Genomic DNA, 26484 nt, shown 5'->3' with positions numbered 1-26484 from the left:
TTTATTCATGAGAGGCACAGAGAGAGAGAGAGAGGCAGAGACACACACAGAGGGAGAAGCAGGCTCCCGATGTGGGACTCAATCCCAGGACCCCAGGATCATGTCCTGGACCGAAGGCAGGCGCTAAACTGCTGAGCCACCCAGGGATCCCCCTTCACACTTATTTTGATCTTAAACCTCACTAGCCAGAGATAGTTCAGCAGTCACCTCAGTTAGACGGATGTTTACCTTTTTTGTAAGTTATATACACGGACTGCCACCACTGGCTAGTACCACAAGGTACTTGGGCAAAGTTCCTTATTCAGAACAGTGTGTGTAAATCTGTGTCATGTCAAGAGGATGTCAGAGGCTCCAGGAGGACAGGGGGCAGTTGTGCTATTTCTCATGTCACTTACAGTCTCTGCATGAGCTTTTAAGGTCTGTCAGTTGAGGGTTGCTGGATTAAGACAAAATAACATGGTCTGTGGAGCCATTTACTCAGCCGGCCACTGTCCATAGCACCTTAAAAGCTAAGCATAGGTATCATGTCAACCCAACCAGAGGTGTGGGGCTTCCACCCCCAGGAACCCTAGAGAGTGAGTCCTACAAGTGCCTGAGGTGTGTGGCAGGGGTGTGTGAGGCAGTCTCCAGGTGCCCTTCCACTGACATTTACTGGGGGGAAATTAAGGTGCATTGTCACTGACACCATTTATGGAGAGGCAATTAGGAATCTTGAATTGGTCCCAATTCAAGAAATCTGGAGTGTGTGTGTGTGTGGGGGGGGGCGGTGGAGTGGCCTTTATCAGGTCCCTCTCCTTCAGTGCTGTGTGAGCTGGTCTGTGTGCTATGGGCAATCTCCACTGTGATCACTGTGACAGACACAAGTCCTTCACAGGGTAGTCTTTCCAGTATTCTGTTGACACGGGAAGGGACTGTGAATACCTTGTATCCTACCTGGTGGGGTGTGGGGGGGGGCAGTTTCTTTGATTATTGCCAAGGAAAAAACTTCAAACAGTTTAACCTAAAATTATTTTTCATTTTTCTTTCACAAAACACTAATTAACATGCTAAATTTGCTGACTTTACTGGGCTGGTAAGTGGCTATCAATTAAAATGAACCAAAAAATGAATTTACTTGATCTATTTCCTCAAGAAAGAAGTATTTTATTTGGTATTTTAACAACCAATTGGAAAACAACTGATTTTAAAGGGAAAGAGCAAAAAGAAAAAAAAAATTTTAAAGATTTTTATCTACCATTCATGAGAGACACAGAGAGAGGCAGAGACAGAGGCAGAGGGAGAAGCAGGCTCCTCACAGGGAGCCTGATGTGGGACTCAATCCCAGGACCCCGGGATCACGCTCTGAATCAAAGGCAGATGCTTAACCACTGAGCCACCTGGGTGCCCTGAGCAAAAAAATGTTTTAGGGCACCTGAGTGGCTCAGTGAGTTAAACATCTGCCTTCGGCTCCGGTCATAATCCCAGGGTCCTGGGATCTAATCCAGCATCAGGTCCCTGCTCCGTGCTTCTTTCTGTGCATGCTCTCTCCCTCAAACAAAATATTTTTAAATGTTTTTTATATTGAGAGATAAAATTTTATATATTTTACTTTACGTTTTTATTTGAGTAATTTCTACACTGAACATGGGGCTTGAACTCATAGCCCTGAGATCAAGAATTATGCTTTTCCAACTGAGCCAGCCAGGCATCCCCAAATGTTAACTCTTTTATTTTTTATTTTTTAATTTTTTAAAAAAGATTTTATTTATTTATTCATGAGAGACACACACACACAGAGGCAGAGACACAGGCAGAGAGAGAAGCAGGCTCCATGCAGAGAGCCGGATGTGGAATTCGATCCCAGGACTCCAGGATCACACTCTGGACCGAAGGCAGGCGTGCAACTGCTGAGCCACCTAGGCGTCCCAAATGTTAGTTATTTTAAAAACAGTATTTAATCTTCACCTCATCCTTTAAAATACCCATTTTCAGGTATATTTTGGCATAACTGATATGTTAGCATAGTATAAATATATATTGCTTAAGACATACAGATATGTAGGGGATCCCTGGGTGGCTCAGCGGTTTAGCACCTGCCTTTGGCCCAGGGCGCAATCCTGGAGACCGGGGATCGAGTCCCACATTGGGCTCCCGGCATGGAGCCTGCTTCTCCCTCTACCTGTGTCTCTGCCCCTCTCTCTCTCTCTCTCTCTCTCTCTCTCTCTCTCTCTCTCTGATAAATAAATAAATAAATCTTTTTAAAAAAGACATACAGATATGTAGTAAGTTGCATATTCAAAGAAGGTATGGGTAGGAGAGACAAAGAAATCCTTGGTCCTATAAGATCTTCACCCTGGAGGTTCTGGGTGGGGGCATGTTTGGAGCTACCATCATCAGCCCTCCTCCATGCCGACACCCTGGAGGCTTAGCCGTCCGAATAGTGAGTCACAGTGGGTCTGTAGGGTATGAAGAGAGTGGCCTCAAGAATTTGGAGTTGCCCTATGAGAAGTAAATGAATAAAGTGCACATCTCTGACATATCCACCTGGCCTGCAGAAATAAAACAAATGACATCCAGAGATTCCCCAACGGATCGCTGTCTGGAAAGCCTGCCTGAACAGGGCTGTGATTTAGCAGGGGAAAGCCTAGTAACCTCCAGTGTCCAGTCTGGAGGACAGTGGGACCAGGAATGTGAACAAGATTGTGGCCTCTGAACCTGTGGCCTCAGAGTTGGGATAGTTACTCATTAAAATGCAGGTTCTGGGCCTTGCTCCCAATCTCCTGAGTTAGAGCCAGTAGTCAGGGCCTGGAATCTGTGTTTGGCCAGCCCTCCCAGATGATTCCTCTGCATACTCAAGCTTGAGGGTCCTTAGCCCACAGGGCAGGTGTGAGCACTGTCTGCTACTGGGACAAGGACACCAGATCAGGGTAACCAGATAAGTACCTTCCCCACACTGAGGTCCCCACTTTCTGAGCCTGAGGGCCCTCACACCACCTGCCTTAGAAGACAAGACTTTGCCAGGCCAGCAGTTGTTGAGGGTTTGGCATAAGGAACGGTCTCAGTGACAATGATTACTGAGGCCCTCTGGTACCCATATTCTCTTTCCCTCCTCCAGCAGCTAGGTCTGAGATAACAAAATAATGGGGGATCCACAGCCAAAGGCTGACTTACAGGGAAGGACCCTGTGGCTCCCCAGGGCTGACTAGAGCCACGTGATGACCCAGGTGTAAAGACCACACCCTGCCAGCCTCTTCCATCTCAGTATTCCAAGGCCCAAGACTGCCCCCTTTAGAGCAAGGTGACTCAGCTGGCACAGCCCCAGGCTGCCTTCCCAATGCATTCACCTTGCTTCTCACGGAGTGACTTCTGAAAATTTAGTGCCTCCTTGGTCATGTCCATCTCCCGCTTGATGGCATTGATGCGTTGTGTGGTCTCGCTGGCCCTCTTCCTCCGCTCATTCAAGATGGATTTGTTCTCTTTGAAGATGCGGTTGATCTCACTGCCCCGCTCGTTCTTAAAGTCCTCGAAGGCCACAGGTTTGGGGGGTGGGGTACTGGGCCTAAAGCCAGAGGGGGAGGGGAAAATAGGGCACTTCACTGACCTTCCATCTCCCATGAGCAGAAGGCCAGAACTCCCAGGCACCACCCATCCTGCACTGGAGCCACCCTGTGCATGAACCACTCCCCCGTTTCTGTCTGTCTCTATTTCTTTCTCTCTTTTTTTTTTTATTTCTTTATTTATGATAGGCACACAGTGAGAGAGAGAGGCAGAGACACAGGCAGAGGGAGAAGCAGGCTCCATGCACCGGGAGCCCAATGTGGGATTCGATCCCGGGTCTCTAGGATCGCGCCCTGGGCCAAAGGCAGGCGCTAAACCGCTGCGCCACCCAGGGATCCCTCTATTTCTTTCTCAATCTCTCTCTCTCTCCTGTCTCTCTCTCTCTCTCTCTCTCTCTCTCTCTCTCTCGGCATGCAGAGGGCATGTGACCATTGCAGAAAGAGAGGACAGCAAGGAAAAGTGTAAAAAAAAAAAACAGAAAAAAAAGCAAAAAACCCAACTTGCTACCTATTGGCAACCATGCTTTGGCGAATCTCCTTCAGGTATTTCTTTGATAAATTTTTTAATGTTTGAGGTCATGCAGTAGGTATAATTTTACATCTTAGTTTTTCACAGAGGCATTCCTTCATGCTATAAGGAGCTCAGAACTCTGGTTAAGGAGATGTAAGATGAAGTGTAGGGCAGGGGAACGAACGTGGCCTGTCTGCAACTTCCTTTGAAATGCATCAAAGGGTGCCTGGGTGGCTCAGATTGTTGAGCAGCTGGCTCTTGGTTTTGGCCCAGGTCATGATCTCAGGGTCATGGGATCAAGCCCTCTGCTCAGTGGGGAGTCTGCTTCAGGATTCTTTCTCTCCATCTCCCACCTCCCACTCACTCATGAGCACGCTCTCTCTAAAATAAATGAATCTTAAAAAAAAAAAAGAAAAGAAAAAAGAAATGCATCAAAAAAAAAAAAAAACTAAAAAAGAGGGATGGAGAGAAAGATGGATGTGTGATGAAGTAAGCATAGTAATGTGCTAAATGTAGAATCAGGAAGGTGTTTGCTAGGCAGCCCCAGTGGCTCAGCGGTTTAGTGCTGCCTGAAGCCCGGGGTGTGATCCTGGAGACCCAGGATCGAGTCCCATGTCGGGCTCCCTGCATGGAGCCTGCTTCTCCCTCTGCCTGTGTCTCTGCCTCTGTGTGTGTCTCTCAAGAATAAATAAATAAAATTCTTAAAAAAAAAAAAAAGGAAGGTGTTTTCTGTACAGTACTTTCAACTTCTCTTGAGTGCTTGGAAATGTTCACTTGCTGGAGAAAAAAATCCTTCATGTACATCCTTGTACATCCCAAGGGCAGAGATGATAATTCACTTAGTGCCTTTTCCATAATGTTAGCTACTGAAGGTGTTTCCAAAAAATCATTCTTGGCTTTTTAAATTAATGATGGAATGAACATCTGTTTGCATAAATCTCTGTCCACATCTCTAACATTTCCTCGGGATACATTACTGAACACTCAGTTACTGGCTCATCAGGGAGAGGAAGGGAGTAGCTAGAGGAAGGGGTATCATACTTTGAGAATTTAGGGCCTTTTGAATCCATTAGTTAAAAATGTAAATGTAATTATTTAAATAATCGCTATTTGAAGGGTCTAAAAACAATTCCATGTATAGCTGCATATCTTGGAGGACTCCTGAGTTGGGACTATTTTACATGTGTATAAGCCATCCTGTTGCTTCTTTTTGGATTGTGTTCCTCATCTTTGCCTATTATCCCCTACTTTATTTATTTTTTTAAAAGACTTTATTTATTTACCCATGAGAGACACAGAAAGAGAGAGAGAGAGAGGCAGAGACAGGCAGAGGGAGAAGCAGGCTCCATGCAGGGAGCCTGATGTGGGACTTGATCTTAGGTCTCCAGGATCACACCCTGAGCTGAAGGAGGCGCTAAACCGCTGAGCCACCTGAGCTGTCCCTATCCCTACTTTATTTCTCATTTCTCTGTAGGCACTCTTGACATGTTGAGGATCCCACTCTGGTTTTTTTTTTTTTTAATTTTTATTTATTTATGATACAGAGAGAGAGAGAGAGGCAGAGACACAGGCAGAGGGAGAAGCAGGCTCCATGCACCGGGAGCCCGACGTGGGATTCGATCCCGGGTCTCCAGGATCGCGCCCTGGGCCAAAGGCAGGCGCCAAACTGCTGCGCCACCCAGGGATCCCCCACTCTGGTTTTGAATGATCTGGTGAACTAGCATTAGCTGGTTACCTGGGTGGGCGTAGTTCCTCCTTTGGGGAGTCTAAGGGAAGCGGCTCAATGCTGGAGGTCTCCCGGTCCCGCATAAGCATGTCTTTGACATCCCCTTCCTTGGAGGATGGGGTCAGCTGGGTCTTAGAGGTGGAGAAATCCAAATCCTTGCCACCCACAGGGCTGCTGGCACCTTCCTTTCTTGCTGAGGTGCTGGGAGGAGAAGGCAGGGAGGCCCCAGGGCTCAGTTATGGGCAGTGAGGTGTCTCTGGTACTTAGGATAGTGACATTTCCAAACCGTGGTACATCAGAAGCCCTACACCACTCAGTCCGACCTGGCTCACACACCTAGGCCAAAGGCCAAAGAGTATGACCGTAAGCCATGCAGATTGGGAAGGAAGAGAAGAGCATTCTTCTCCCCTGCATCAGAATAAGGAGCTCTCCTTCTGCAGTCCCTGTCAGGAGACACCTGGGAAAACCCGGCAGTCTCCAGGTCTGAAAGCGGGTAGACCTGTGGGGTGGGCCACAGGCCCCGGGAGCATCCAGGCTGAGGGGGGCCTTCATCACACAGGCATCCCCGGGAACGAGTGGCAGAGTCCCCACCCAGCAAGACATGTCTGCCCTGCTGCCTTGACCAGCTCCACGAGTGCCCACACCAGCTCCCAGGAAAGTAGCTGTCCTCTCTCTCCATGTGACGGCGCCCAGGTTCCTCCTTCTCAGAGAGGCAGATTGGACCAGGCCTGAACCATCAGGAGGAGGCCAGGGGCCTTGGCAACCCCTGCTACCTGACTCCTGTCCCTCATGGGATAGTTTTGGCCTGTGTCCTTTAACAAACGATAATAACAGCAACACCACATTCCTATTGCATACTTTCTAGGTAGAGGAATGGCATTCACCCGTTTATTTTCCCAATACCCCCCCAACTTTGATGCTACTATTATGATTCCCAATTTAGGGAGGTGGAAATAGAAGCACAGAGAGGCTGTCATGCCTCATACAAGGTGACCCCTTTGATGAAAGGAGCATCTTAGAGCCTGTGTTCTAGTCCACCGCTACCAGCACCTCCCAGGAAGGGTGTCGTATTAAGCGAGCCTTGACACTCCTCTCACTTGGCACACACAAATGATTCTTGCCTGAATGGTGAACTGGGGGTTTTAGGTGACATGAGTACCAGGCAGCTGGGTCACAGAAGGACTCTGGTTAGGGGTGGTTTACACATGAAGTACCAGAGGGGGAGTGCTCGCCTGGTTTCTCTCTTCTACTCTACCACTCGTCAGTGGTGTGACCTTGGAAATAACTTCCCCTCTCTGAACCTTGGTTTCTATGTCAGTAAAATAGAGACCTCGTATCTCATGGGGTTGCTGTGTGGTTAAGAGGCAATCAGCACAGCCTGGACCCCACAAACGTTGCCAGTATTGACAGCAATATGATCAATTGGAACCACCCAGTAGCTAAGATGCTAGGTTGTGTCCTCTCTTTCACCAGCTGAGGAGGGCCAGGACTGAGCAGGTAAAGCAACAGGAAGGTCACTCACCTTAGCTGTTCTTTGAACATCTTCTTGGACTTGGCTTTCTTCCCAGGTTTGGCAGAGAAAGGGGTGACCCCAAGTCCAAAGCCTTGTCCATCAGGCTCACCCACTAGGTGGCCGTCAACATCCATAAGCCCTGCCTGGATAGAGGCCAGCCACAGGGTCAAGGGTTAGATTAAGGGTTTTAGCCTGTGGGGGACCCAAGTATACATGTACTCAGGTGGGCATGTTCACCCCATACACCAGGATGGCAGGCCCAGGCTGCTGGCTTCAGGCTGTCCCCAGCAGCATTATCTCTGACCACCCTACCAAATGCCCACTTTGCACATCAACTCCATCAATGGTCTGATGTCTTGTCTCATGCCATACCCTGAGGATCTTAAGACCTGTTTCCAACCTAACTCCAGGAATTGGTCTTGTTTATGGTCATGTTTATGGTCATGCCTCCAATTTTGGAGATCATTTTGAATTTATATACGGTTTACTCTTGCATGGGTCACACTCATCCTGATGTTACCTTTATCTGTTGCAATCCTGGATCTGCTTTAATGTGGAACACCTGCTGCTTCTGGAAAGGTCTGGGGATGGAAAAATCTGACATGAATGCTGTCAACAAGAAGCAACCATACATACCTTCTGGACTGCAGAAATGGCTGCAAAGTCATTCTTGTCTATAAGGGTGTACTTCCTGCGCAAAGTCAATTCCACTTCCTGTTCCTGTTGGCTTGAGAGAGAGAATGAGAGAACACCTCACACCTGATGCTACACTGAACCCTCCAGAGCAAGAACCAAGTATGGGAGTTAGAAGTCATTTGGGTGTGGCCCCGTGTGATGGAGCCACACCCTCATTATGAACCAAACCAGACAAAACAAGCCCATTGCACACCCAATTCCTCAGTGTACACACCCACTGTCAAACCATAAAATCTGCAGTGGCCTCCCTCAGGTGCCAGGCACTTCTGCTCTAAGATAACTTTAATGAGGATTATAAGCCTCATTATAAGCCTTAGGACCAAAAAAAAAAAAAAAAAAAAATAAGCCTTAGGACCATGCTTTCCCACCTAGGTTCTATCATGTGACCCACTTTTGTGGGTCACAGCATGAGCCACTCAGTCTACAGGTATGTCTGTACCCAGCTAAACTACAAATGCCTCCTGAGGTTGGGGTGGGGAGTAGGGAGTAGTCAGGATGCACTGCTCTGGCCATGCTCAGGGCTGGCACTCCACAAGGACCTCTTGTCTAATCAATGAACTCAGGAAACATCTACCATGGACCACTTCCCGAGTTGTCCTTGAATGGAGGGCTATCCAGTTCCCCCAGGGGAGGGGAAGGGCTGGAGGATCTGAGAGCTCAGGGGCCTGGGAAGACCCCAAGGACTCTGATCTGGCTTCTCATCCACGAGAGACAAGGTGTGCGCTGAGAGGTCACACCCTGACCGTGAGAAATGAAAATGGCAGCCTGTTGTAGGAGTTAGATTGGGCAGGGAGGGTCCCTCACCTCAGAACCACCCGGAACTGGTTGAACACCTCCTGAATCTGTCTGAGGTTGATGATCTGGAGAGAAGAGAATAAGGCAGAGGTGGGGATTCAGGCAGCACAGGACTGACGGTGTGTCTATGTGAGTAGAGAAACCAGACTCCATGGCTAACCCTTTGATCATCTGTCTTAAGAATGGAACATCTGAAACCTCCTCAAGAACAGAGAAACAACTGATTCAGTTTTCAGACCAAGTATTTACTGAAGGCTCTAAAAATGGCCTTTCCTAGGGTGCCTGGATGGTCAGTTAAGCTGCTGACTCTTGGTTTTGGGTCAGATCTGATCTCGGTCATGAGATTGAGCCTTGAATCAGGCTCCGTGCTCAGTGGGGGAGTCTGCTTGAGGATTCTCTCTCCTTCTTCCTCTGCCCCTCCCTCCACCATGCCTGCATGTTCACACACTCTCTCTCTCAAATAAATCTTTAAAAATTAATTTTTCTAAGGGAAAATCTCTATAAAATTAAAATGACTCGGGATCCCTGGGTGGCGCAGCAGTTTAGCGCCTGCCTTTGGCCCAGGGCGCGATCCTGGAGACCCGGGATCGAATCCCACGTCAGGCTCCCGGTGCATGGAGCCTGCTTCTCCCTCTGCCTGTGTCTCTGCCTCTCTCTCTCTCACTGTGTGCCTATCATAAATAAATAAAAATTAAAAAAAATTAAAATGACTCTAGTTCTTGAAAACACTAAGAAAAAATTTTAATAAAATTTACTGTGTTCAGCTCTCCTATTTCTACAAAGTTCCGTTATGAACTTTCACATCTGTGGCCATTGGCTTCCCTCCTGGCCCTATAGACACAAGCATTACCCTTGATGGGGGATCAGTCTGGGACTAACCCTACTACAAGACCAGAAGAGCCCACCCCTCAGCTGTTGCAGGCCTGCCAGTTATAGCTGCCATAGTGACAGGCCCAGATGGGGTTCTGCAATCCGGATGAGGGGTTTGCTGGCCTACACTGTAAAAACAGAATGCATCCTCACCCTTCCCTGTACGGCTGCTGTCTTCCTCCTTGGCCTACTCCAACACAGGTCATGGGTATCTGCCTTGTAAACCAGCAAGACTATCATCCTTGAATGGCCTTACTCTCCCTGGCACCACTGAGTCCCTGAGTTGCCACAGCTCAGTTAATTCTAGTCTGGTTGAACCTGGGTGGCTCAGTGGTTGAGCATCTGCCTTTGGCTCAAATCATGATCCCAGGGCCCTGGGATTGAGTTCTGCATCAGGCACCTTGCAGGGAGCCTGCTTCTCCCTCTGCCTCTTTGTGTCTCTCATGAACAAATAAAATCTTTTTTAAAAAATCCAGTTTGGTTTCCCTCCTCACTATACAGGTGTGGCCACCAAAGTACATGAGGTTGAGCATTTCGCTGAAGTAGCTCAGCAAGGAGACAAGTGGGCTAGGATATGATCTAGGGCAGCCTGGCTCCAGGGCCTGCACTTACACCTGCAGTGATGGACCACTCCCTATGTGGCCAAGGCTGTTCAAGACTGCTGGCCACTCTCTGGGGGCACACTCATCCTTATAACCCTAAACATGGATGTTGAGGCCTCAATGGGCTGCAGGGCTTGAGGCCAGGGGCCCAGCACCACCCACCCCACACCCACTGCACCCACTCATTGTGAGGTTCCAAGACCGGCACAGCACAAGTGAGAGTATGCCCAGGATAGGGAGGGGATATTGGTCCCCAGGAGAGGCTCCTTACGTCAATCTCGTCCAGTGTCCCCTCCAGGTACCTCCGCACCTGGGAGTTGATCTCAGCAATCTGGATTTCATCCATGGGATCGTAGTTCACAAGGGTGCGGTTGGCCTTGGAGGAGGATGAGTAACAGGTCAATAAGCTCCAAACACCTGAGTCCAACAGGGGCAGCAGGGGTCATTCTGAGAGCCAAGGTGGGAAGGTTGGACACAGGCCCTGGCCACCTAAGCCAGCTCCATTCTCTTCACCACTGGGGCTTGGCCAGGTGCTCGAGTCAAAGAGGGACAACTGGGTCTTAAGAGCCACCTGACATGGGCTTGCCATTCTGAGCAAGGGGGCTCTGCCGGCTGAGTCTCAGCAGACCCGGTAGCATTAGGGCCACGGGAGAGAGGTGGTTGCCTCTGCCTTGAGACCTCACCCCACCTGCCAGACCATGAGCAGACCCAGGCAAGCCACCAGAGGCCTCCTGTTCCCACCTTCTGCCCTCATGGCCCTCTGCTGCTTCCCCTTCTTCACTATCCAATCTGCCCCACCTCCCCTGACCTTGACCATCCTCATGCCATCTGCCCCTGCCCTAACTACCTGGCACCTGGCCCCTTGCCCCTCATTCTCCTATCAACTGCCTGCCTCCCCTCCCTGATATTGCACACCCCTGTTCACATCCTCCTACTCTTCCAGTATTCCTGCCCACCCAGTATCCCTGCTCCCCAGCCCCTCTGACCCCCAACTCTCCCTGCCTACTTGGCCCTCCTACTCATCTGGCCCCTGTCCACCCAGTCCCTCTGCCCACCTGGTACCTTTACCCCAGTCCCTCTAGCAGTCTGGCCAGCCCCTCACCCAGACTCCTGCTTCTAGCCTCTTACCAAGCTGTCATGGATAGCCAGCTCCTGCTTGAGCAATGCCAGCTCCTTCTCCAGGTTCTTGACCATTCGCTGTCAGGACACAGAGTCTGGGGTAAGGCAGAGAGGCCACCCTGCCTCTTCCACATCAAGCCTACAATTCCCCAAACTATGGTTGGACATCCAGCCCCCATCCCCCAGGGGAAATCCAGGTGGTGTGATGCCAGCATCTGGACACAGTTCCCTCCCCACTAGTGACTTTGCTCCAACTGGGGTGAATTTAGGGTCACTGGGGGCCTCAATGGTCCCCTGGCCTCTGCCTCTTACAGCAGAGGAAATAGAACAAAGTAAGCACAGGCACCCAGAGGGCACACACCACCAATTCCCAGGAGCTTCAGGATATTTCCAGTCTACCAGGGTGATGGTCCCCTCTGCCTCCAGGATGTTTTCCGTGCACAGGTGTACCTTTTACCCTCCTCCTTCCCAACTGCTGCACAAACACATTACTGTTCCCCGCTGATAATCATGTACATCACCTCCAATTTTTTTGATGCTACAAACAACACTGCACAGCACTTTTGTCCTTATACTTCGTTGTCTTTCTAGGTTTATGTAGGATAACACAGCTCTTTGTGATCTGTTCCTACTCTTCCCCCTCAGCTCATTCTAGTCCTATCAAATTGGCACACGCCCACCTCTGCACAGCCTGTCCCCTCTGCCTGGGATACTCTTCCCCCAGGTATTGCCTTGGCTTATCTCCTGTACCTCCTTCAAGTCTTTGTTCAGAAGCTTCTAAATCAGGCACATTTCAGTCACCCCAGGTAAAACTGCAATCCCCTCCCCACCCCCACACCACTCTTTTCTCAAATCTTGCTCTAATTTTTTCATGGCACCTATCACCAACATCCCCTAGAGCAGTGCTATTTCATAGAACTTCCTGCAATGATGGAAATGTTCTGTATCTGTGCCATGAGTTATAAGTAGCTACTGAACGCTTGGAATGTCACTGGTGTGACCAAGGAAGTGAACTTTTAATTTCATTTAACTAATTTAAATAGCCCCAAGCAAGTAGCAGCTACTGTACTAGACAGTGGAGCTCTAGAACTTAACCCATTTCTTTATCTTTTTCTTTAATTAAAAATATTTTATGTATTTATTCATGAGAGGTACAGAGAGAGGCAGAGACACAGGCAGAGAGAGGAGAAGCAGGCTCCATGCAGGAGACCGATGCGGGACTCGATCCTGGAACTCCGGGACCAAGACCCGAGCCGGAGGTAGACGCTCAACTGCTGTGCCACCCAGGTGTCCCATTTTTCTTAAATGTTTTAAAAAAATCTTTCAAGTGAAGTTATGCAGGCATACCTCATTTCATTGCACCTTGCTTTACTGAACTTCCCAGATACTGCTTTTTTTTTTTTTTACAAGTTAAAGTTTTATGGCAACCCTGTGTCAGGCAAGTCTGTTGGTACCATTCTTCCAACAGCATTTGCTCACCTCATGTCTCTGCATCATATCTGGGTCATTCTTGCAATATTTCAAACTTTTTCGTTATTATATTTGTTATGTAATCTGTGATCAGTGATTACGACTTGCTGAAAGCTCAGGTGACAGCATTTTTTTTAGCGCTAAAGTATTATTTAAGCTTTTTATTCATTATTGTTATTTTTTGGCTCCCCAGTGTGGAGCACAACGTGGGGCTTGATCTCATGACCCTGAGACCAAGCCTGGAGCTGAGATCAAGAATTGTTGGATGGTCAACCAACTGAGCCACCCAAGTGCTCCACTGATATTTTTTCAATTAAGGTATATACATGTTTTTTTTAGATACAATGCTACTGCACACTTCATAGACCACAGTATAGAGTAAATAAAACTTTTATAGGCACTGGGAAACCACAAAATTAATTTGACTCACATTATTGTGATAGTCACTATATTCTAGTGGTCTGGAACTGAATCCACAATATCTCTGGAGGTATGCCTGGATATTTAAAGTGTACAACACGATAATATGTATATATATATAGTGAAATGATTCAGTCAAGTTAATTAATATAGCTATCGCCTCAACTAGTAACCGTTTTTTTTTTTTTTTATGTATGGTAAGAGTCGCTGAGATCTACTCTCTTAGCCATGTTATTAACTATAGTCACCATGTTGTACATTAGATCCCCAGAATGTATCTATCCTATAAATGAGAATTTGTACCCTTTGATCAACATCTCCCTTTCCTCAGTCCCTGTCCTCTCGCCTGGTAACCATGGCTCTACTCCCTGCTTCTATGATCTTTTAGTTTCCATGTATAAGTGAGATCATGTGGTATTTTTCTTTCTCTATCTGGTTCATTTCACTTGGCGTAATGTCCCCCAGGTTCATTCATGTTGTTGCAAATAGCAAGATCTAGACTCACTTTTTTTTTTAAAGTTTATTTTTTTTAAATAACCTCTACCCAAAGTGGGCCTTAAACTCACAACCCGAAGATCAAGAGTCACATGCTTTCCCGACTAAGCCAGCCAGGTGCCCTAGACTCACTTATTTCTCATATTCATTCTCTCTCTCTCTGTCTCTCTCTCTCCCCCCAGCAGACCGTCAGCTCTTTGAGGACAGAAATGTTTATTTGTATACTAACACTCCAAGTGCTTCAAAAAACACTGATAAGTGCACTGATAAGTGTCCAGCACATGATAAGTGCTCTGTAGACATTAGGTGAATGGATAAATGATATATTTCTAGAAACAGAATTGCTGAGTCATTTTACAGTTGAGAGATACTGCCCTAGAGTCTTTGAGATGAGAGGCACAAGGGATTTTATGTAGAGAACCTCTGTGAACAGGGCTTCCTTCAGGTGTCCAAAAATGGCCACTGGAGGGAGCCCCTGACAATTGGATCCTGGAACTGGTGACCAAAGCCGTGACCAGTCTGCAGCAAAGATTGACAGAGAACCCTGGCAAGCCGGTGGCTCTGTGGCAATTCAGGAACTAGACCTGAGACTCAGATGACCAGGGTCCAAATCCTGGTTCTACCACTCTGGAAGCCCCTATGGTCTCTTTCAGATAGGCCTCCTATGAAGTCTAAGGGAGAGGCTTGGTGGCTGGCCCCTCCTCTCAGCTGAAGTATTTCCACTTTGAAAAATACATCATGCCCCAGATAAAAAAAGTCTGGTTGCACTGTTGAGGACCTCTGGCTAGATGACTGTCCAGTGTTGGTGCGGGGAGCCAGGCTGAGATTTCTGTGCCAGTCAAGTGATGTGGGGAAACATGCCATCAGTTCCCAGGGTAACCAGCCTCCATAGCAGTAGGAGCTGCTTCTCCTAATGCCTGGCACACTTAGTGGCCTCCAACTTGCTCCCCTGTACTGACTGGAGAGAAGCTGCTCAGAAACAAAGGGCTGGAGCAGCAGACCTCCCCCCTCTCCCCGCCCCATCCTGCCACACACACAGAACAATCCTGCCTTGTGGAGTCTTTTTCAGGGATAGGGGCACCTGGTGGCTCAGTGATTGAGTGCCTGCCTTTGGCTCTGGTCATGATCCCATGATCCCAGGATTGAGACCCACATCACACTCCCTGTGGGAAGCCTGCTTTTCCCTCTGCCTATGTCTCTGCTTCTCTGTCTCTCATGAATAAGTAAATCTAAAACATAAAATAAAGTAAAGATCAGAGACATTTTCTGGATGGAACCAATGCCTTGGAAACAGCACAGACTCAGGTCTAAGTTCCCTGATGGTCAGAGGTTTTTCAGCATAAACAAAATGAGGATAATTCAGAAAGTTCTGTTTAAGAAGCCCACCAGGCTAGAAGCTGCTCTCTATCCAGGAAGCTTCTCTAGTTGACACCCCACCCTGTGGCCTGTAGGTGATATCTTCTCTCAGCAGAGAAGAATATCAAGTGTCTCTCTCTGCTGCCTGTTTGGGCACTAGGCTTGCAACTTTCACACCCCCTCACAGAATTGCAGACCACAGAGCAGGAGGGGCACTGGAGTTCATCAGTCCAACTTCCTAGTTCAAAGGTAAAAACTTCAAGAGTCTGAGGCTCAGAGTCTGAACAACTCACTACAGACAGCTGGTGGCAGAGGCGGATGGGAACCCAGTCTCCCCATCTTACAGTCAGCCCCACTGCCAAGGAAATTCCATGGAAGCTACCCCACTGCCTTGAACACAGGCATCTAGGCTGAAGATGACACTAGAAATAACAGAGGCGGCCTGGCTATAGTCTAGGGAAGGGGGCAACCAAAGTAATTTCTCAGGTCTCTCTCAAGAACACACATTCATAAATGCTTATCATAAAGATAAACACAGTCACATCGGATGACATGGAGACTTGTTTGGCCAGGACTGACAATGCAGATTTCAGAACAAAAATTACATGGAAGAGCATGGAAATCCTTGCTGTTTGGCACAATTCCTACCCAGCCTGGTTCGCATGTGGCAATATGGTGGTCCCGAGCTCAGAGAACACTGAATAAGAAAATTATTTTTTTAAAGATTTTATTTATTTATTCATAGAGATGCAGAGAGAGAGGCAGAGGGAGAAGCAGTCTCCATACAGAGAGCCTGAGGTGGGACTCGATCCAGGGTCCCCAGGATCACGCCCTGGGCTGCAGGCGGTGCTAAACTGCTGTGCCACCGGAGCTGCCCCGAATAAGAAAATTAACAAAAATAAATAAAAGCTCCAAGCTACAGAAAAGCATAGCAAATAATGCCATGAAACCTGGGAAGACCACCCCCAAATCCAACTTTAAAAGCATGCTGCTGGGGATCCCTGGGTGGCGCAGCGGTTTAGCGCCTGCCTTTGGCCCAGGGCGCGATCCTGGAGACCCGGGATCGAATCCCAGGTCGGGCTCCCAGTGCATGGAGCCTGCTTCTCCCTCTGCCTGTGTCTCTGCCTCTCTCTCTCTCACTGTGTGCCTATCATAAATAAAAATTAAAAAAAAAAAAGCATGCTGCTGTATTGGCTTCAGGGTTTTTTGTTTTCTGTTTTAAGAAATAAAACACAGTAGATAAACATGAAGCCCCACTTTACTTCACTCCAAGTCCATTCCCCTGACATCCCAGAGGGAACCCCCAGCTTTGGTCTTTTTTTTTTTTAAACTGTACTCCCATATATCCATTAATGATATTCAGCTTTGCTTTGCACTGTTTTAGACTCAGTGTAAATGACAGAGGCTATCATTTGGCCGGCTACAATCCCACTGGAGATCATCCATGCCCGCAGCTCGAGCCCTGGCTCCTGCCCTCCGTAACTCACTCAGCTACTCTCCTGTTAAAGGCTATTCATCACGGTTCCAACTTCTCACTACATACTAAGCAGTGTGAGCCCTGTTCTGCCTCAGGGGTGTTCACATACAAATATGAAGAATGCCTCCAAGCTGTCCACCCAGAAAGGGACACTGCTGACCTATACAAGTGAGTAGAGGACTAGCTAACATTTACTGAGCATTTACTCCATGACAGCACCGTGTTAAGGGGTTTCTCTCCATTATCTTATTCTTCATGACATCTCTTTCAGAGTAGCTTCTGCTACTTCCCCAATTTATAGGCAAAGAAACAGGCTTAGAAAGAATAAGCATCTGGCTGAGGCTAGACAGCAGATGGAAGGAAACAGCAGGTTTCCAGGACAGCCTAATGTGGGGACCATAGCCCGTAACTACTGTGCCAGTGGTTCTCAGTATGGCCCCAGCACAGCAGCAGCAGTAGCATTGGGAAACTTATTAGAAATGTCAATCCTTAAGCTTCACCACTCAACCAATGGAATCAGGAACTCTGCAAATGGGTCCAGTGACCTTTTCGAGAAGCCCACTTGTGGTTCTGATACCTGCTCATGTTTGAGAGCCACGGCTCTAACTTACTCCCCTCCTCAGGCTCCAAGCCATGGGTTAGCTCCATGGAGCCAGAGGGACCATTAATTTTCCTCCAGGATTTAGAATCTGGAAGGTTTAACTGCTTTATCGTGAGCTTAAGACACACATATGCTCCTATCTCTGGTAACCGTGATTCCACAAGCATCCTAAAGGAAAGCCAAATTATTGGTAAATGAGTTTTGATTTTGTAAGATGTTGCCAAAATGCTCTCCAAACCAATTGTATCGATGGCACTCTGGCCAGAAACAGACAAGTGCTCCCATCTCTGCACATTCTCACCGTCATTCTCCATTGTCGGAACAATTCTAATTTTTGCCAGTCTGAGGGTGGAATTTCACTAAGGGTTCAACTGCATTTCCCTGGTTGATGGTGATGCTAAGCATGCCTTCTGATTCAGCAGCTGTGCTTGCTTAGAGGGATCATACAGGCTGGGAGGAAAGAGGTTTTGTAGTGATAAAACCAGATGAATATGAGAGGTGGTCCTTACTTGCATCTGGAACAGTTAGCTCTAAGGAACTCTCATAGAGAAGCCCTGGGTAGTCAGAAGCCCTGAAGCCTCACACATGAACTGGGTGGTAACCTGACCCAGCCCTCTCACCTGGGTGGCCCCCTAGGGGGTCTTCAGGGACCCTGAAGACTCTGGCCTGTCCAGGGCTAAAAGGACTGACCCAGGATTGCATGCGTATCTTTAGTTGAGGTGGCAAGGGAAGCCAGTCTTGTGTCCTCGGCAGCAAATCCACACACTTTCTCTACAGTGAGACTCTTGCCCACAAGCCCCTAAGTACCTCAGCATCGTACTTCTCATTGATGGCAGGCTCAGTGGTGACCAGCTTCATCCTGCTGGCGAACCGCAGTGAAGACAGCTGAAAAACAGATCACAGACCTCTATGTCTTTGGCCAATTGCTGCAAATAGAGACATTTGCAAAGCAGGTCAAAGGAGTCTACTGGGAAAGATAAATCTCTGCATGTAGACATATTCCAAAGTGAAGTATGGGGTCTCCTTCTTGGAGGTTCCCCCCAAGTCCCTCTGGAGGGGCAGCCAGGCAGGGGTAATTATGGCTAGAAGCCCATGAGGCAGTCACATGAGTAGGCACTTGACAAACAGCCCCAATGATGTGCCCCTCCGCACTGTTGTTACATGAGAGGTGGAGGGCTGTTCCCTGGCAGCGGGGAGCAGCCAGTGGTAGCACAAGGGGGCCCTGAGATCCCAGCCTCACATCATACTGGGCTGGCTTGGGGCCCTGAAAGGACTCTTCCTTCAAGCAGTCTGGTTTAGTGGTTAAGAATTCTGCTGTTGACCAACTTCTTCTAACTCCTCTGTAAGATTGGGGAAACTTGCCTCCCAGAGCCTGGGAGGCTAATGAAGAGGTCTGTGACATGTTTTTTTTTTTTTTTTCCTTAAAGATTGTATTTATTTGACAGAGAGAGAAAGAGAGCACAAGCAGGGGCTGCAGGAGAGGTGGAGGTAGGTACCCCGCTGAGCAGGGAGCACAATATAGGGCTCAATCCCAGGTCCCTGGGATCATGATATGAGCAGAAGGCAGACGATCAGCCGACTGAGCCACCCGGGCGCCCCAGTCTGTGACATGTTCTATACAGAAGTGGCTCACAGCAAGCCCTCAGGAGGAGACAGCTGCTTCTGTATGGGACTGGAATCAAGCTGTCTTGCTCCACACTCACCAGAAGTGTGGCCAGGACTCCCTCACTGTGTTTACTCCCACATATACATGCACTGTCAAGGAGTAAAGCAATATGATCCTTTGACAGGAACAGTGTTAACGGTTTAAAGCATTTGAAAAAGAGAAGCATTAGTTTCCACACTCCATTATGCCTTTGTCTCAAACCCCCGTTGCAACTCTGGGCTCTGTGGGCTCCTTCCTGGGTCACAAATCCCCCAGGAAGGCAAGTACCAGGAGACCTGCTTCCTGTGCGGTGACGACCTCAGAGGTGGGGACAAGGAGGGGGGGGGCCTTCCACTGTCTTGGAGGACATTTTTCAACAAGGCAGTCGGAGGCCCAATTTTCATATGGTTCCTCTTGGGGTTCACATGTGCTTTGTTATGCTATGAGACTGGGAGGTTCCTGGAGCCTCCCTCTGGGGATGTTGCCTGTGCGTCAGCAGGAGCTCCCTCCTTGGCCTTCCAAGTCCCAGGACACACTCTCTGGACACAGGGATGGTCCCTAATGCAAGAAACTGGGAGGCCCTGCAGGAACATCTTGCCTTGCAGCGTGCCTGGAAAGGACCTATTTCACCTAAGTAGATTCTCCTGATGACTGCAGCTTGCCCTGAACATCTGCACTTGACAAAACAAAATATCTATGGAGAGCTTTCCAAATCTGCTTTATATATGATGTGTGGCCCTTCAGAGGAAGAAGAGAACCACTGCCAGGGTGCCCAGCTGTGTGAGCTCATGTGTGTCACTGCCTTCGCCATTAGCGCCAATCTGACTGCCTCTGATTCTCATAAGCTTGTACCCTCCCAGGTCACCTGGGTCCTGCAGCTTGGTTAATCGCCCTGAGTCATAACTCTGGCCATAACCCTCCCCTATCCAAACCCTAGGACACCCCAGCAACCAGCCAGAGCCAACCAGAGCCAAGGCGTCAGCCTGGCCACCGGGACCCACGCAGCCTCCACAGTTTTTCTCTCCCCTTTTTTCCCATGGCCTCCCCTGTGGTGGCCAGAGATTCCTGGCATGGCTCACACCTTCAGGCCCACAGTCCCCTCTGCCAGGAGCATCTTTGCTTTCTGTACCGCCTTTAACCCCAGATGGTTCAGGGCCCACCCTCCTCACCCCAGTTTGAGGAAGAGTCCCTCTTCCTCTGAAGGACTCCTTCATCTGGGCCGCTCACGTTCCTTAGGGCCATGGCAAGGAACCCTGAAGCCTAGGGCCACAGATAACTCACCTCTACTGAGCTGCTCTTCCCACCACCCCTCACCACCCTATACACAGCACATGCTTAGCACCTGTCAGCTCCTACTGGCCTTATTACCACAGCCTGGAACTCTGGTGCTTCTAAGATTTTTAATTGTATCATTATGAAGGACAAGAAATCAGCTGTCCTTGGTCCCAATTCACAGGAACAGCACCCCAGGAAGCCTGGCCCTTGCCCTCTGTGAAACTCCTCACACAGGCCCCCACACTGTGCCTGCTTCCTGCCTTGTCTTTTCCTCAACACAGCCTCTGCCCCTTAGTACTTGGTATTTGGATTCTGCCCAGGCCTCCAGCAGCAAGTTTGGCTGATTCATCCCCTGGATCCTTTTCCTCCTGACAATGTCTATGGCTGGTATGCCAGCTTAGCCAGCCTGGAGCCAGCCTTACCCAGCCCTGGAACATATGAGAAGGGATTCCAACTAGGTTGCATGGGCTGTCTTGACATACCGTCTCTTCTAATTGGGAGGCTTCTCCATAGATGTTCGTCAAGAGGACCATATTGCAATTTCCCCCTGTGGAAAGCAGGACACAGAAAGGCCATAAACCATGTGGGTTTTCTGCCAAGAGATTCCTTCGAGGCTGGTGGAGGTCTGTTATGGATTGAGTGTTTGTGTCCTATCAAACTTCTTACATTGAAGTTCTACCCTCCTAAGTGATGGCATCTGGAGATGAGGCTTGGGGGAGGTAATCATGTTTAGATGAGGTCCTGAGAGGGTGAAGCCCCCATAATGGGATTAGTGGCCCTAAAAGAGAGAGAGAGAGAGAGAGAGAGAGAGAGAGAGAGACCGAGACCAGAACTCTCTTTCTGGTCCCTCTCTCTTTCGTTTCTCTCTGCTGTGTGAAAGCACCGCAGGAAAGCAGCCATCTATGAGCCAGAGTCTTCACCAGGAACCATCCATGCTGAACTCCGATCTGGGGTCTCCAGCCTCCAGGGCTATGAGAGATAAATGTCTCTTGTTCGAGCCCCCCCATCAATGGTGTTTTGTTCTGGCCACTTGAGCTGACTCAGACAGGGTCAGAGGAGACACACCCCAGCATGTATAAGGCTGGAGGAGGGAAGGGAAGGGGAAAGGCCACTGGACATACCTAAAAGAGAAGCGAGGGCAAGAGCATGGAGCAGGGAGTGGCAGGGAGAGGGCTGTGGACCAGGGCTTTGCTACTGGCAGCACTCAATTAATAAGCAGACACCCACGACTGTGCCATCAGGCCCAACATGAAAGCCTGGAGATACAAGGATGAAAAGACACAGCCTGCTCCTCTGTCAGGGAGGCTACAGGAGAAGAGAAGGTGGCATGGGTGAGGCCCACCACCTGGTCTTAAGGGCCGTGAAGGGTTCTGCCAGGTTTAGGGATGGGGGAAATAAGAAGGTATTCCCAGCAGTGGCAAAAGTTTAAGCAAAGGTTCTGAAGGACCAGCACAGCAGGCCGTGGGTGATGGAAGAGGGTACCACACATGCTTCTGCCTCTCCAGCTGTGTCTGGCGTCACTGTGAAAACGCCGCTGGGAAGTGCATGCAACTGGAAGGGAGCCATTCTGTGATCACCAGCAGCAGCTATGCCAGGCCTGTCCCTCCTCCCTGGGGAACCAACCACACCCTCACCTAACGAGTCCTTTAGGGCGTGGGTGAGCTTGCACTGCCGGAAGGGGATGTGGTCCCGCTTCTGGTCCCCGAGGGCAATGATGGCCTGCTCCAGGAATGACAGCGACTTGTTGATGTAGGTGGCTTCCTTCAGGACTCGGCCCTCAGACTACAAACCAAAGGTCAGTTCCACTCATCACATGGGGAAGCTGCCCCGCCGAAAACACTGCAGGTGGGTGGCCAGGCCAGAACCTCCTAGAGCCAGCTCTTCTCAGTGTCATGGAAATGTATTCCATCTCCTGCTAATATTAATACTCCCAGGAATGCCCATGCAAATATTCATGGGAGCGTTCACGTGAACATGAATACTTATGTGACTATTCGTATGAATGCTCACTTAAGAGTGAATATGCATAGGAATATTTGTGCAGATACTTGATAAATCATCCTATGACTATCATACAGTTAAAAACACTTATATAAATGTACATAAGAGGGATGCCTGGGTGGCTCAGACACTTAAGTGTCTGACTCTTGATTTCAGCTCAGGTCATGATCTCAGGGGGGTGGGATCAAGCCCCTTGTTGGGCTCTGTGCTCAGTAAGGAGTCTGCTTGTCCCTCTCCCTCTGTTCCTCCCCACCTTCCTCTCCCTCTCTCTCTAAAATAAATAAAATCTTTTTTAAAAATGCACATAGGAATGCTCACTGCATACTCCTGTGACTATGCTACTATTTACACTCATATGAATATCTGAGATGAAATACTCACCAAAAGACTCATGTGAACACTCACCTGCATACACAGAGAAAGGCTAATACTAGCACAATGCATTTCCTGAGCACTGAGGGTCTAGTACCTTGCTAAGAATTTAGGGGCCATCATCTCATTTAATGTTTACAAAACACCCATTAGGTAAGAATTGCAACTGTGTTGCTGCTGGTTCATCTCTACAAATTCCGTCCCTCCAGCTCCACAGAGTCAAGCCTGTGTGTTCTACTGTGCTGAGCTGAGGACTGGGCTCTCAAATGCCCCACGAGGTACAGCCCATGTACACAGGCGCTATGCTGGCAACAGGGTTATGACTTGTTAAGGAGAATCCTCCTGCTACCCACTTACCCCGGACTTCTTTAGCCTTTCCGAGCCTGCTAGATCCACCAGGTTAATTTTGGAAGTGATATACTTTTCATCTGATAAAGTCCGTGAATGGGCCTATGAAACATTCAAAGAGAGGTCAGATGTCACAGGGAGAAACTTCTGACAGAGCAGGCCCCATGGAATTCGGCCGCCCCTCCCAGGCTATTCAAGGAGCTCACACTCACCTCCACATAGATGGTAAAAATGCAGTGTGACCTGGATGAGTTTTTGTTCATCGTGTGGGAGGCTATAATCCTATTGGTCTCTCCCTGAAGAGGAGGGAAAACATAGACATTTTGAAAAATTAAAATAATGAGGTGTTTGGTTGATTTTCATTTTTAAAAAAAAGATTTTATTTATTTATTTGAGACAGAGAGAGAAAAGCACAAACAGGGGGAGGGGCAGAAAGAGAGGGAGAAGCTGCTCCCCTCTGAGCAGGGAGCCTAATGTGAGGCTCCATCCCAGGACTCTGGAATCATGACCTGAACTAAAGGCAGACGTTTAACCAACTGAGCCACCCAGGCGCCCATGTTTGGGTCATTTTCAACTACACCCAAAAGCTACACAAGTGATCTCATGTTACTGCAATCAGACCTTCCAGAGATATCTCATTTATAAATTAGTAGAGGGGATCCCTGGGTGGCTCAGCGGTTTGACGCTTGCCTTCGGCCCAGGGCACGATCCTGGAGACCCGGGATCAAGTCCCGCATCAGGCTCCCTGCATGGAGCCTGCTTCTCCCTCTGCCTGTGCCTCTGCCTCTCTCTCTCTGTGTGTTTCTCATGAATAAATAAATAAAATCTTTTTAAAAAATTGTTTATAAATTAGTAGAATGGCAGACCAACTGGGAGTCCAGACCTAGACCATCACCCTCCGCTACGGATATGAGAATTTATAGATCTTTCTGCAAAGCGAAGTAGCAGTAAGAATGAAGAGTTCTAGAAATGTTCATGAATACCAATTCACAATCAATCTATATATTCAGTAATTAGGGGATGGTCTGTCTATACAATGGAATGTTATACAACCAGGAAAATGTTGACAAATATTTTTTAATAATAGAGAAACACAGAATCCAAAATCATAGCAAACTAACTTCGACAGCACATTAAAAGGATCATATACCAGGGTGATGTGGGATTAACCCCTGGGATGCAAAGACGGTGCACCATTTGCAAATCAATCGATGTGGTGGGTAAAATCATATGATAGGACCACCTAAGGAATGCAAAAGCATTCACATAAGAAAGCATTCATACACAAGATGCTCTGAATGGTCACTTCTAGGTTGGGGCTTAGAGGTCATTTCTTTATTTTTTTCATTTTTAAAAAACATTTTATTTTTAAGTAATTTCCACACCCAATGTGGGGCTGAACTCACAATCCACAGATCAAGAGCCCTGTGCTCCACCAACTGAGCCTGCCAGGTGCCATTTGTTCTTTTTATATAGGTGTATGTTTTCATATTTTTACAGTGAACATGTTAGTACTTTTTAAAAAATATTTTATTTATTTGAGAGAGAATGCATGTGTATGCATGGTAGTAGGGGGAGGGGTAGAGGGAGAAGGAGAAGTAGACTCCCCACTGAGCAGGGAGTCCAACATGGGGCTTGATCCCAGGACCCCGAGATGGTGACCAGAGCCAAAGGCAGATGCTTAACTGACTGAGCCACCTAGACATTCCAGTGAACATGTTATTACTTTTAAAATTTATGAAAAATGAATAATTTGTAGTTGTTTTTTTTTAAATTTTATTTATTTATTCATGAGAGACAGAAAGAGAGAGAGAGAGAGAGAGAGAGAGAGAGAGAGGCAGAGACACAGGCAGAGGCAGAAGCAGGCTCCATGCAGGGAGCCGAATATGGGACTCAATCTGGGTCTCCAGGATCAGGCCCTGGGCTGAAGGCTGCACTAAAACTGCTGAGTCACCCAGGCTGCCCAATTATTTGTAGTTTTAAAGGGACAGCAGGTCTCTAATTCACAGGATTGGGTGCTATGACCAAAATACACTTTAAAATGGTGGAAATGGCTGTTCTTAAGAGAAAAAGGTCCTTGTGGGAGGGACTCCAGTCTCCTTAAAGGCGCCAGAGAAATGCTCTGAACAAGTCCCAAAGTGGTGACAACAGGGCCCCCTGGGGAGAGTGGAACACCTGAAGAGGAGGGAAAGCCCTAAGCTGTGGAGCAGACCTGGCTGCCCCCCTTGCTCACCCCTGTGGCCATGTCTCCTACAGCTTCTCACTATCACTTGTCCTACAAATTCAGTGACATTGGCGAAGGATATAAGGGTCCCCTCTTTGTGAACTGCCCTCTCCCCTTGTCTTTTTGGCTTCCACTAGGCAACCTCTGGTGGCCTGAGAAGTGCAATCCCCTCCATGAAGAGTTCTTTGCTAACTCGTCTTACGTGGCATAGCAGTCTAGGAGACATCTATGTGACCTTTCTTCCCTTTACCTGAGGTAGGACTTGCATGGTGGCTTGACAGCTATGCAGCCTACCCCAGATCCCTTCCTGCTTTGTTGACACAGGAACTTCCCTTCATAAAATCTTTGCACATTTAATCCCATCTCGGCATCTGCTTCTTAGACAATGCAGACTAACATACATTGAAAAGCCTGCTGAATAATAGACTGACGGTTGACTTCTCACTACTAACAATGGAAACCATAACTTTGCAGTAATATCTTTAATATGGTAGAAGCAAATGCCAAAATAGAATTTTACACCCAGCAAAAATATCTCAATAAACAAGAAACTTGTTATCACCAGTATGCTCACTATAAAGAATGTATAACAGAAAAAAAGGAAAACATTCTCCAGAGGAAGGTTATGGAGAAAAGAAAGAAAAAGCAATGAAAGTGGTAAATATGAGGGTACATATAAAAGAATATAGACTATATAAAACAATAATGATGCCTCTGTGGAGTCAAAAACCAAAAACATAACAGACAAGGCAACAATCCTAAGATTCCTATGGAATCCAGGAGGAGGTGAAAGGTTTTTATGAACTTTAGATTCCTAGAAGTCTTATTTTTAAATATTTGACTTTATTTTATTCTTAAAAAGATTTTATTTATTTATTCATGAGACACAGAGAGGGCCAGAGACACAGGCAGAGGGAGAAGCAGGCTCTATGCAGGAAGCTCAATGTGGGACTCGATCCCAGGACCCCAGGATCACACCCTGAGCCAAAGGCAGACACTCAACCACTGAGCCACCCAGGTGGCCCTGTGTTATAATTATTTTAAAATTGAATATTTAGGGACACCTAAATAGTGGCGTCCCAAGTGGAAGGAAAAGTTTCAGGTAAAAAATAAATACTGTCAGATCACCAAGACTGAGTTATGATGAAATAGAAAATATGTACAGAACAATTATTAGTATGGAGATTGAATCAGTAATCAAAAATCTTCCAACAAAGTCCAGGATCGGATGACTTCGATGATGAATTCTATCCATGGATTTTTAAAAGAAAATTCTTTTATATACTCTTTACATGAAAAGGCAAAACAAGGGCACCTGGGTGGCTCAGTCCATTAAGTATCTGCCTTTGGCTCAGTTGTGATTCCAGGGTCCTGGGATGGAGCTCCGCATCAGGCTTCCTGCTCAGCCAGGAGTCTGCTTGCCCCTCTGCTC

General features: G+C 47.9%; 1 protein-coding gene across 4 annotated transcripts in view; it reads right to left on the bottom strand.

The window, feature by feature from the left end:
- Nucleotides 1-26484, bottom strand: part of KIF9 (kinesin family member 9) — a 48455-nt gene that overhangs the window by 7310 nt on the left and 14661 nt on the right. For 3 of the 4 annotated variants that reach the window (XM_055343498.1, XM_055343500.1, XM_055343497.1), the window contains 12 exons: nucleotides 23041-23124; nucleotides 22838-22930; nucleotides 21742-21889; nucleotides 20590-20654; nucleotides 17995-18072; nucleotides 11378-11446; nucleotides 10521-10625; nucleotides 8787-8842; nucleotides 7923-8013; nucleotides 7296-7429; nucleotides 5783-5974; nucleotides 3324-3538 (listed from right to left, as the gene is read on the bottom strand). In XM_055343498.1, the coding sequence (XP_055199473.1) occupies nucleotides 3324-3538; nucleotides 5783-5974; nucleotides 7296-7429; nucleotides 7923-8013; nucleotides 8787-8842; nucleotides 10521-10625; nucleotides 11378-11446; nucleotides 17995-18072; nucleotides 20590-20654; nucleotides 21742-21889; nucleotides 22838-22930; nucleotides 23041-23124 (1330 nt within the window). The remainder of the gene's footprint in view (nucleotides 1-3323; nucleotides 3539-5782; nucleotides 5975-7295; nucleotides 7430-7922; nucleotides 8014-8786; nucleotides 8843-10520; nucleotides 10626-11377; nucleotides 11447-17994; nucleotides 18073-20589; nucleotides 20655-21741; nucleotides 21890-22837; nucleotides 22931-23040; nucleotides 23125-26484) is intronic. The other variant, XM_055343499.1, reaches the window with a different exon arrangement.

Source organism: Nyctereutes procyonoides, unplaced genomic scaffold (genome assembly GCF_905146905.1).
Source record: "Nyctereutes procyonoides isolate TBG_1078 unplaced genomic scaffold, NYPRO_anot_genome, whole genome shotgun sequence".
Taxonomy (NCBI): domain Eukaryota; kingdom Metazoa; phylum Chordata; class Mammalia; order Carnivora; family Canidae; genus Nyctereutes; species Nyctereutes procyonoides.
Note: the sequence above shows the minus strand (reverse complement) of the source record. Positions and strands in the feature narration are given on the sequence as shown.